General features: G+C 41.6%; 1 protein-coding gene across 2 annotated transcripts in view; it reads right to left on the reverse strand.

The window, feature by feature from the left end:
• Positions 1-2,481: 2,481 nt before the first annotated feature.
• The window catches only part of SEC23B (SEC23 homolog B, COPII coat complex component), a 37,807-nt gene continuing 27,843 nt past the window's right edge, over positions 2,482-12,445 (reverse strand). For both annotated transcript variants that reach the window (XM_061208029.1, XM_061208028.1), the window contains exons 18-20: positions 10,177-10,332; positions 9,720-9,785; positions 2,482-2,714 (exon numbers count right to left, since the gene is read on the reverse strand). In XM_061208029.1, coding sequence (XP_061064012.1) covers positions 2,625-2,714; positions 9,720-9,785; positions 10,177-10,332 — 312 coding nt within the window. In that variant the 3' untranslated portion in view covers positions 2,482-2,624. The remainder of the gene's footprint in view (positions 2,715-9,719; positions 9,786-10,176; positions 10,333-12,445) is intronic.

Raw genomic sequence — 12,445 nt, forward strand, 5'->3', positions numbered from 1 at the left:
GAAGGACTAAAAGGGGCCTGAAGAAACTTTGGGGGCAGTGGAAATGTTCTGTGTCTTGATGGTGATGTGATGGTGGTGCTTTCATGGGTGTGCACATCTGTTGAAACTCATTGAACTGTACACTTTGAATGGGTGCAGTCTATCGTATGTAAATTACACCCCAATAAGGTTGTTAAAAACAAAACAGGAAAATCCGTATTCTGTTCCAAGCTTGCTTCTCTTCTCATACTGAGCAACTTTACTCATGTTATTTACTTTATACGTTTATGACTCAAATATATGCCACATTCTCCTGAAAGATAAATGCATACTAATTACTGCCAACCTGCAGGGCATTTTCAGTTCTACCCCACAAGCTCCTGAAACTCAAGAGCGGCCAGGATTGAATTTATCAACGCCACCCCTACTGCGCCCTGCCCCCCAACAGGAAAGAAACCTTTCCTGACACCCTCTCACCTAACACCTCATCCGTCACCTGTGGCTAAAAGCTGCCTCTGTTGAGGCCTCAGCTGGATTCCAGCCTCCTTCCATCCAGGCTGCCACTCTCCTAATTGATCATTTCAGGAGTTTCCTTGCTTTCAAGATGGAGTTTATAGTTACTAGGCACACTGGCTCAGTGTCTCCCTCTCGGGATGGCTGCTCTCCAAAGAACACTAACACCCACCTCCACGTTCTTTGGAAAGAGCCACCAGCACCCACAGGTGGGACCTGCATGGCTCAGGGTGCCCCTCAGCACCTTCACTCACTGTCACTGGAGAGACACCAGAGCCAGCTGGGTCTATCACATTCCTCCTGTCAATTGGAAGCAGGCCCAAGGAGGAACAGTTTCAACCCTAATCTGGATACACAGGCTTATGTACTCTTCTATATGATCTACCTTAATTCAAACTTATATCCCAAATATAAGAAAAATATTCTATGGAAAAGGTACAGTAAATAAAAGCCTTAGGCATTTAAAATGTAATTGTTAAACATTTTAAGATAGGAAACCCTCCCAGAATTTTGAGCAGAGGTTAAGATGGCAGTAAATAGGGCTTCCCTGGTGGCACAGTGGTTAAGAATCCACCTGCCAATGCAGGGGACATGGGTTCGAGCCCTGGTCTAGGAAGATCCCACATGCCTGTGGAGCAACTAAGCCCGTGCACCACAACTACTGAAGCCCACGTGCCTAGAGCCCATGCTCTGCAACAAGAGAAGCCACCGCAATGAGAAGCCCGTGCACCGCAACGAAGAGTAGCCCCCGCTTACAAGCCCACGTGCAGCAATGAAGACCCATCACAGCCAAAAATAAATAAATAAATAAATTTTTTTAAAAATGGCAGTAAATACAAATTCAAAAGATAGAGCATTGGAATCAATCCAGATGGTCCGACAGCCAATCAATAGGAGTTCCCAGCTTTACTTTTCTACATAGCACTCATTACCTTCTTAAAAAATTATATAATTTACTTCTAATTTTTTAATGTTGGTCTTCCCTACCCAGAATAAAAGCTCTGTGAGAACAGCAATTTTTGTTTTATTGACTACATTCCCAGGCCCTAGAAGACTACTCCGAACATAGCAAATACTGAATAATTACTTGTTGAATGATTGAAAAAATGCCTCCAAAGTTCTGAGATAAAATTATTTTGGGCCTAGATTTTATACTCAGTAAAGCTGTCAGGTATGGAGACAGAACAGGTTCTGTGAATTATCTCTTGTATGCTCTTTTTAGGAACAGTCACTTAAAGCAGCAAAATGACTTATGAGATAAAAGGAAAACTGGAACTAACCTAGGAGTCCAAACAAAAGAAATTCCTGGATGACAGCTGTCCTAGCAATTGGCCCATGTTAAAAGGGGATATAACCTCTAAACAAGGATGAACTCCACTGAGTAGAATAAGCTGGAATTTTTTTTTTAATTGAGGTAACATTGGTTTATAACACTGTATGTTTCATGTGTACATTATAATTCAACTTCTGTATGCACTGCAGTGTGCTCACCACCACCCAGCACCATACAGTTGACCCCCTTCACCCATCTCACCCTCCCCCACCCCTTCCCCACTGGTGACCAGCAATCTGTTCTCTGTATCTCAGGTGAGGTAGGAACAGTGCCACTCCAGACCACTCTGCCTCAATAAAGTTTCACATATTTCTTACTTTTCCTTGTCTGTTAATATTTGGACAGTAAATGAAGATTAAGTTCAGGAATTACCTCTTGGGGAATTTACTTAAAACACACAGACTTACACAGAGACCTCAGAAATCAAATTTGTATTAGCATTATTTTAACCAGTGCTTCTTCATCCAGATTTATTTCCTTTCTGATCATTATGATTTTCATGTAAGCAAGCTGCCAAAATACATTAGCTCTGATTTTACACAGACTCTAAAAGTTAGGATACAAAAAGCATATAAACATCTACCAGTACCAAAACGTTTATGACCTTATAATTTTATGGTGTAAAGAAAAGGGCACAGATAAGGAATACAAACAAATTAAAATCTAAAGCGTTACATAACACTTCTTTTGATTATTTATTAAAATGCAGCAGAAACGTAAAAGGAACGTTAAGCCTTTATAAACAACTGTGAGCACAGTGTGACAGTGTCTTCTTCCATTTCCTTCTCATGTCCTCAGCTCAGCAGGCACTGGAGACAGCCAGTTTCTTCAAATGGTCCATGAACACCTGCAGGCTGACGTCATCAGTCAGGATGGGTGCTCCTGTTTCCTGAAGTTTAATGAAAAAGGTTTACTGGCAGGTCTCTTAGAAGCTGGTTGGAATTCATGAGTTATTAAGGACCCTTCCCCTCACAAAATCAGCAAGTGCTGTCCGTCTGCCAAGAGCACTCCTGCCACACAGCCCCATCCTCTGCCTAGCTAATCTTTTTTTTTTTTAATTAATTTATTTTTATATTTATTTTTGGCTGTGTTGGGTCTTCGTTTCTGTGCAAGGGCTTTCTCCAGTTGCGGCGAGCGGGGGCCACTCTTCATCGCGGTGCGCAGGCCTCTCACTATCGCGGCCTCTCTTGTTGCGGAGCACAGGCTCCAGACGCGCAGGCTCAGTAGTTGTGGCTCACGGGCCCAGCTGCTCCGTGGCATGTGGGATCTTCCCAGACCAGGGCTCGAACCCGTGTCCCCTGCATTGGCAGGCAGACTCTCAACCGCTGCGCCACCAGGGAAGCCCTGCCTAGCTAATCTTTTCAACTAAAGCATAATTTCCTCACAAAACCCTTCCCTGATCCACTCATATCAGGCCATTCCTGCCACTACAGACAGTTTTGAGCAGATGCCCTTCTACTTTAACCCCCTGTGTAGTTCTGATGACTCATCCAGGGTCTGGCTCCCAGCAGGCATGAACTCCTGGGGGCCCACACGACCCATCTCTCATCTTCCCCACCACCCTGCCGCAACCAGCCTGATGCTCTTAAATGATCTGCTTACAACAGAAGCTTGGTAACAGCGTATTCAAAATGAGTGAATCAGTATCCACTAAACTGATGGATCTCTGCACTATCAAGAAATGCTTATGATTCAATTAACGTTAAGGGAAAAAGTATTGAATAGAAACCTTGATTTCTAATAAGATTCCAATTTGTTAAAAAAAAATATATACATATGCACACACACGCACACACACACAGATATACATGATATATACCTTTTATATTAACTAGAAAGAAGCCAGAAGTACTTAACTCTAGCTAGTAGCATTCTATGTAATTTAAACTTTCTTTCTAAATTTTTTTTTCCATATACTAGTCTTCTAAAAATGAAACGGTACTACTGTTATAATTAGAAAAATATAAGCATGATTAAAGTTTTATAAAAGGATTTCTCTGGGAAGAAAGAGTAGATGTACTTTTCCTCATTCCTTCAGCTAAGTACAACTAAAAACCCTGGATGTTTTATATAAAACAAACATAAGAAGACTTTGAAAGGTGGTGAAAAGACAGCAGATTAACTAGCGACCCTGGGATGCAGGGAACCACACAGTGGCCAGTTCCCAGGGCTTCCTTTTTGCCTCATGCATGCACACCAGACTTGGAGCTGAAAAAGCTGGCAACAGTTATTGAGCACAGACAAAAACTACAACAAAAAGAGCCCACTTTCTCTAGCAAAAGACGAGGGCAGCCTAGCAAGACAGAAAAGGCTGAGTGGATAGTGTAGACTTGCACCCTCACATGGCAGTACTGAGGGACCCAACAATCCCACCAGGGTGGTATCAGAAAAGGCCAAGTATGGAGCCAGGAATTTCATCCCTGCTGGCCAGTAAGAAGTCTCCCTGCACCCATGGTGTCCGCAGAGACCATACAGGGAGCCTGGACTTCTACCCCACACCTGGTAGTAATAAGATGTCCATGCCCCACCCACTGGGGTGGTATCAGAGAAGGCTTAGTGCAGAGAAAGCACTTTCACCATCACCCACCAGTTACAAGGCCACCTCCACAACAGAATCAATGGGAACCAGGTGGGGAGCTGGAACTCCTGTCCCCACACACAGTAACAAAAAGTCGCCCTCCACCTCAGGTGTCGACAGAGGCCAATGGAAAACCTCAACCCCTGTCTCACCTGGCAGAAATGAAACAATGTACCACCCCCTTCCCTGCCAGAGCAGTGTGACAAAAAGCCAGCCAAAACAGGTTTAAATCGATCCAGAGTCTCATAATAAATACGAAAATGTCCACGTATCAATCAAAAATCACTTGTTATACCAAGAGTCAAGATCTCAAAATGAATGAGAAAAGAGACAGTCAACAGGTATTAACACTGAGTTGACGACAGTGTTAGAATTACCTGACAAAGACTAAAGCAGCCATGATAAAAATGCTTCAAGGAGCCATTAGGAACACGCTTGAAACAAATGAAAACATACAGCGTCACAAAAGAAATATAAGACAAAGAAAATCCAAATGAACATTTTATAACTAAAAAATACAGTAACATATAAAAAGTTTGAATGCAACAGCAGAAAGGGAACAGAGAAAAGAGTCAATAAACTGGAAGATAAAAATAATAGAAAGTACCCAACTGAGCTGTGGAACTACAAATGACCTAACATTTGCATCACTGAGGTCCCAAAGAGAAAGAAAGGCAAGGCAGGCTGAAAAAGTATTGTAGAAAGTAATGACTGAAAACTATCCAAGTTTGGCAAGCGGCATAAATATACAGAATCAAGAAGTTGGGCAAATTCCAAATAGGATAAATTCAGAGAAATTCACACAAAAACATATGGTATTTCAACATCTGAAACTAACAAAGAAAAAATTTTGAAAGCGGCCAGAGAAAGATTACATTTTATCAATATTTTTCAACTGCCTAAGAAAAAGGACTGTCACCAGAATCCTATATCCAGAGAAAATATTGTTCAGGATTGAAGAGGAAATCAAGAGATTCTCAAATGAAGGAAAACTAAGAGTCTATCACCAGAAGACTTACCCCGAGAAGAATTGCTAAAGGAAGATTTCTAAACAGAAAGGAAAAGATAAAAGAAGAAACTCTGGAGTATTAAGAAGGAATAAAGGACACAGTAAGCAAAACTACAGATAAAAATAATAGGTTTTCCATCTTCTCTTAGATTTATAAATTATGGCTGAAGAAAAACTGTAACACTGTCTGATGCACACAGAGGAAACATTTAACACAATTATATCACAAATGGGAGAGGGTAAAGGGACATGAAGTGAGGCGGGGGTAGGTTTTCTATACTTCATTTGAACTGGTAAAAAAGATAACACCAGTAGACCATGATAAGCTAGGTACACATAATGTAATGTAATGCTCTAATATCTAGAGCAACCAGGAATAACTGCTAAAAAATGCTACAAAAAGAGATATACTAAAAAAAAACACTGTGAACAAGTTAAAATGGAATTATAAGGAATGTTCAAGTAACCCACAGGAAGGAAGGAAAAAGAAAACAGAGAAATGAAAAGCACAGAAAACAAAAAAACAAAATGGCAGACTTAATAAGTCCTAACATATCAGTAACTACATTAAATATAAATGGTCCAAATAAGCAAATTTATTATGAGTTTAGCAGAGTAGATGAAAAAAATATATGATAGAAACAGGTTGAAAGTTAAAGGATGGAAAGAGGTACATCATGCAAACATTAATTTTTTTGCATAATAAATAAAAAGAATAAAAGAAAGATAAGTGTGGGCTTTATAAAGGCCAGATAAAGTAGACAGTAGTGCAAACAAAATTACCAGAGATAGTGGGTACAACATATAATGATAAAAGGGTCAATCTACCAAAAAGAAAGGGCAATCCTAAGTGTGTATGCAACAAACAACACAGCTGAAAAATATGTGAACAAAAACCTGACAGAATGCAAAAGAGAAACAAACTCACCATTAAGAGTTGGAAACCTCAACATCCTCTCTCAAAAACGGATAGAACTATACAGATAATCAGCAGGGATATATAAGAACTTAACACCACCATCAACTAACAGGACCTAATTGACATTTATAGGACAATTTATCCAACAATAGCAGAACGCCTATTCAAGTGACCATGGTACATATGCCAAGACAGACCATATCCTGGGCCATAAAACAAACTTCAACAAATTTTTAAAAGTTGAAATAATACAAAGTATATCCTCTAACCACAATGGAATCAAAATAGAAATCAATTAACTGAAGACAACAAGAAAATCTGTGGAAACTAAGCAATACTTCTAAATAATCCAAGAGTCAAAGAAGAACCCTCAAGAGAAATTTTTAAAAAATATATCAAATTGAATGAAAATGAAAATACAACATAATCAAAACCTGTGGGACACAGCAAAAGCAGTACTGCAAAGGGAATTAAGAGCACTAAATGCATACACTGAAGAAGAGAAAAGTCTCACGTCAATAATCTAAACTCCTACCTCAAGAACCTAGAAAATGAAGGAAATAAACCTAAAGCAAGCAGAAGGAAGAAAATAAAGATTAGAGCAGCTATAAATGACATTGAAAATAGACAACAGAACAACAAAAGGAAACAATAGGTATTCAGATTGGAAAGGAAGAAATGAACTGTCCCTACTTGCAGAAGACATGACTGTCTGTAAAAAATCCCAAGGAATCTACCAAAAAACTCCCAAAAGTAATAAGTGACTCAGGAAGGTCACAGGATATTAGACAAGTATACAAAAATAACTTTATTTCTATATATAGATGGTTGCTGACTTACGATTTTTTGACTTTATGATGGTATAAAAGCAGTACTCATTCAGTAGAAACCATACACATTTTGAATTGTGGTCTTTTCCTAGGCTACCAACATGCAGTACGATTCTCCCCCGTGATACTGGGTGGCTCCCAGCCACACTGATCATATGGGTCAACAACCAAGACACTCACAACCATTCTGTTTTTCACTTTCAGTACAGCATTCAATAAGTTACATGAGATAGTCAACACTTCATTATAAAATACGGTTTGTGTTAGGTGATTTTGCCCAACTGTAGTCTAATCTAAGTGTTCTGAGCATATTTAAGGTAGGCCAGGCTAAGGTATGATATTCGGTAGGTTAGGTGTATTAAATGCATTTTCATGTTATGATGGATTTATTGGGATGCAATCGCATCACAGGCTGAGGAAGATCTGTACTAGCAATGAACTGGACACTGAAATTAAAAGTACAGTACCATTCACAATCACTCAAAAAAAAAAAAAAGTGAAAATACACAACACTGATGAAAGAAATAAAAATAGATTTAATAAATGTTCAGGGAATTCCCTGGTGGTCCAGTGGTTAGGACTTGGTGCTCTCATTGCCGAGGGCCCAGGTTTAATCCCTTGTCCAGGAACTAAGATCCCACAAGCTGTGCGGCATGGCCAAAAAAAAAAAAAAAAAGTTTATAAGAAACCTGTACAAGGGCTTCCCTGGTGGCACAACGCAGGGGACACGGGTTCGAGCCCTGGTCCAGGAAGATCCCACATGCCGCGGAGCAACTAAGCCCGTGCGCCACAACTACTGAGCCTGTGCTCTAGAGCCTGCGAGCCACAACTACTGAGTCCGCGCGTCTAGAGCCCATGCCCCGCAACAAGAGAAGCCACCACTATGAGAAGTCCGCGCACCGCAACGAAGAGTAGCCCCCGCTCGCTGCAACTAGAGAAAGCCTGCACGCAGCAACGAAGACCCAACACAGCCAAAAAAAACCAAAAGAAACTGTAAACAACCCAGCTGTCCTTCAATGGGTGAATGATTAAATAAAATGCAGTATGTCTATACCACAGAATACTACCCGGCAAATAAAAAGGAACAAATTACCTATAAATTTGACACTTAAATGAATCTCTAGATAAGTATGCTGAGGGAAAAAAGCCAATCTCAAAAGTTTACGTACCATGTGGTTTCATATATGTAACCGTTTTTTTAAAATTGAAGTATAGCTGATTTACAATGTTGTGTTAGTTTCAGGTGTACAGCAAAGTGATTCAGCTATACATACATACATATATTCTTTTCATATTCTTTTCCATTATGGATTATTACAAGATATTGAATACAGTTCCCTGTGTATGTAACACATGTTAACTTTTTTATGACAAAATTATAGAAATAGAAAACAGGAGACCAGGAGAGAAGTGAGCATAACTATAAAAGGGCAACATGAGAGATCCTTGTGCTGGTGGAAATGCATATCTTAACGTCCTGGTTACGATACTGTATTACAGTTTTGCAAGATGTTACCACCGGTGGGGCGGGGGGGGAACTGGGTAAAGAGCAAAGGGGATCTCTCTGTATTGTTTCATACAACTGCATATAAATTTACAATTACCTCCCAAAAAATGTTATAAGAAAACAGAATGAAAGAAAAGACTCATTTGAGGAAGACATAAATGCTGGGAATAATTAGATAAAGAAGGAAATTAGAGCTAAAAAGTGAAGAGGAGGCAGAAAGAATGGTGAGCCTGAGTCCATGTGTTTGCCCTGCACTCCTGGGGGAGACAGAAGTGTGGGGACTCTGGGCAATGCAACTGTGTCTCCGAGGGAAGCAGGCGGAGGCCACAGTTCAGCATTCTGTCCTCTGGCCTGAACCTGTCAGACTCCACTGTGTACTGCAGAAGGGGATCCACACAGGGCATGTCCCCACCCCCAGCCTACACAGAAGTCCCTAGTCCCCCCCTTATCCAGGGTGGGCAGCTTCCAAGACCCCAGTGGCTGCCTCAAACCACAGGCAGAACAGAACCCTGCAAGTACTAAGGTTTTCCTGTACAGGTGCTAATTAATATTGGCATATACAGTCTGGAAACACTGGACAAAGATAACGCACTCCCCAGGTGGGAGGGAGCGGGAAGGTGTGAGATTTCACCAGGCTACTCAGAATGGTGTGTAATTCAAAACTAATGAATTACTTCTGGAATTTTCTGACCACAGCCGACCTCAGGTAACTGAAACCTTGTAAAGCGAAAATATGGATAAGGGGGATTACTGTATTATTCAAAGTTTTCTTCCCAGGAAAATACCCAAGTTACTCTGTCTCTGGGCCAAAAGGGATTCAATTCAATAAATTTGTAGAATTTATTTATTTATCTTTTCTTTTTTTTTTGGCCACACCTTGCAGCTTGCAGGATCTTAGTTCCCCAACCAGGGATCGAATCCGGGCCCCAGCAATGAAAGCGCCGAGTCCTAACCACTGGACCACCAAGGAATTCCCCAATTTGTAGAATTTAAAAACAAGTTTTTAAAAAAGCAGCCTCGCCTCCTACTCAAATACCTGACAATTACTCACCTGTCCCCAAGCATACAGGTTATTGTGTGTTTGAGATGGATTCACTTTGGACAAAAGGAATCGAGCCTTTAAAAACAAAAAAGAGAGAGATTTAGATTTAAAGATTAAAAGTGGCATTAATATTAGTGCAATAGAAAAAAAGTTTTTACATTTTTTTTGTTAAATGAGAAATTTTTTACCACATAGGAATCCATTTCTTTAGTTTTTCTTTAGTTTAAGCCCAAAGCCTCTCCATTTATTAGGGTTCCTGAAACATGGAGTGTATTTCATTCTGGCAATCCTCTACTTTACACCAACCTATTTTGACTACTCATTTAAAAAGAAGTCACATTTGGAAGCTGACCTATGTGTCAATTTATGTCACCATATAAGATACGAACCAGGCAGTTTGGATTTATAGCCACGAGAATGCATCATAAAGCCAACAGAGCATCAGGGCCGGGCTGGGCTCGCTCACCTGGCTGCCTCCGTGCTCCGTGTTGATGTACCGCGGCATGGGGAAGCGCGCGTGCAGGATCTCCTGAGCATCGTCCAGGGGTGCCTGCAGAAGGTGCTTGAAGTTTTCGTACTCAGGCATGTCCTGGTAGCCCGCTTTCTGCCACTGGGCTATGGTCTACACCAAAACAAAGGAATCAAAACTACCGTGGAGATACTGTGATGACAGTCTTCTCTGACACCCCTGACATTCTAACGTCCCACCCGGAACTTGTTTCCAGTGACAAAGTCTTCTGTCGAGGGAGACGAGTGTCCGAGGGGAGCCATGTGGAGCTGACCAGGAGCCTGAGGAAGCCGAGCACTGCGTCCACGACACCCCTGCCTACACAGTCCTGCCGGAAATGTCAGTGCCCACCACACCTCCCCTCCCCTTTCTAACTGTACTGACAAACACCCCGGATCGGGTGCCCCAAGGAGCCCTGGGCTCCCCTGCTCTCCACCTCCCCAGCTATCGCTCGGTCTAGCCCTCATGTCCTCACAACCCCTGGCAGGGAACGGGGTTTGCCGGCTTCCTATACAGACTCCACTGCCCCTTCTCTTTCCTGGTGGCACACATCTCACGCCCTCATCCGGGGCTCGGCAGTGCCACGGGCGGGTGGGACCAACTCCACCCTAACCCCTGCTCCCCCAGGCCCCAAGCCTCTTGGTGGTGGAGATAAACTGTAAGAATCAAAGCATGGGTGTTAATTAGGCAACAAGCAGAAGGCAATACACCAAAGTGTGGAAAGGAAAGACTGTCTCCCCAACTAAACATGGTGTCTCAATCCTTCTTTCATTCCCGTCAGCAACTGTGCTAGGAAACACACCTTAATCACGCCGGAAATGAAGAAATACTCACTGACTGATTAATATATCTTTATAACTAAATGGAAGTGCTTTCACACATTATTCGGGGGATACTAAAAAAGAAAGCAATGGAGAGAGAAAATGGAGTAAGAAGACGTAACAAGTGAGGAATGTGCTCTGGAAACAGAACTGCTGTCAGGAGACCAGCCTGCTCTCACCTCCCCCACTGCGCCAGCGCCGTTTCCCAGGTCTTAATTTCTGACTGGCTGGTGGCGTGGAGGGAATGCCCATCGGCTTGCTTGGGTCCAAGAGTTCATAAGAACCCCCGCAATCAGAAGGCTTAGGACTTTCAAAGGGCGAGAGCGAGGTCATCTGCCTTCATCTTTAGAACCTATCCCTTGCACACAGAAGGTGCTCAATCAACGTGTGAAGGAACAGGATAGCGGCTGTAGTCAGCGATGTCTATAAGGGATGAGCTGAAGACACAGGAAGCTCCTGAAAGAGTCAGTGGGAACAGCAGCTGGTCGGTCACCCAGCCTTAAGTCTAGGACCACTACTGATGACCTGGCACCTGGGGGCAAGTGGCTAGCAGAGTGGCTGTTAATATGCTGAAAATAGTTTAAAGTTATAAAATGCCTGTTAGTATTAGAAAAACCATTTCTTTCTAGGGCATTAAAGAATGCTGAAACACAATTTACATCTTTTCAGGACATCTGAAATCACTTCTAATGTACAGACACCAGGAAGTCAAGTCAGTTGCCAAAGCAATGTACTGAAGGTAAAAAATGTACAATAGACAAAAAAGAGAATATATCCCTGAATATAACATTCAGTTAAAGGATTTTCTCCTGAGGAGCCATTCGTTTCCTTAGGGCATGAACCTCTTTGAGAAAGAAATGCATGCTGCCCTGAACACCATCCATAGCCATCCTAGGGATCCACAGACCTGGCATAAGGTTCACTGGGCCACATTATCTCAGAGAAAAACTCTAGTCCCAAACCTAGCAGTATTTACTAGTGACTCTAACATAACTCTGAAAGGACAGTGTGAATATAAAAAGTTTACTGACGAAAAGTAAACTGATCTTGCCTGACAACTCAGAAAGCAATAAATCATAGTGATTTAAAAGGACCACCTGAAAAAGAGTATGGAGGTTTCTCAAAAAACTAGAAATAGAACTACCATAAGACCCAGCAATTCTACTCCCCTGGGTATATATCCCTAAAAAACAAAAAACACTAATTCGAAAAGACACATGCACCCCAGTTTTCATAGTGGCATTATTTATAATTGCCAAGATATGGAAGCAACCTAAGTGTCCATCAACAGATGAATGGATAAAGAAAACATGGTAGATATATACAATGGAATACTACTCAGCCATAAAAAAGAATGAAATTTTGCCATCTGCAGCAACATGGATGGACCTAGAGGGTATTCTGCT

Source organism: Eubalaena glacialis, chromosome 13 (genome assembly GCF_028564815.1).
Source record: "Eubalaena glacialis isolate mEubGla1 chromosome 13, mEubGla1.1.hap2.+ XY, whole genome shotgun sequence".
Taxonomy (NCBI): domain Eukaryota; kingdom Metazoa; phylum Chordata; class Mammalia; order Artiodactyla; family Balaenidae; genus Eubalaena; species Eubalaena glacialis.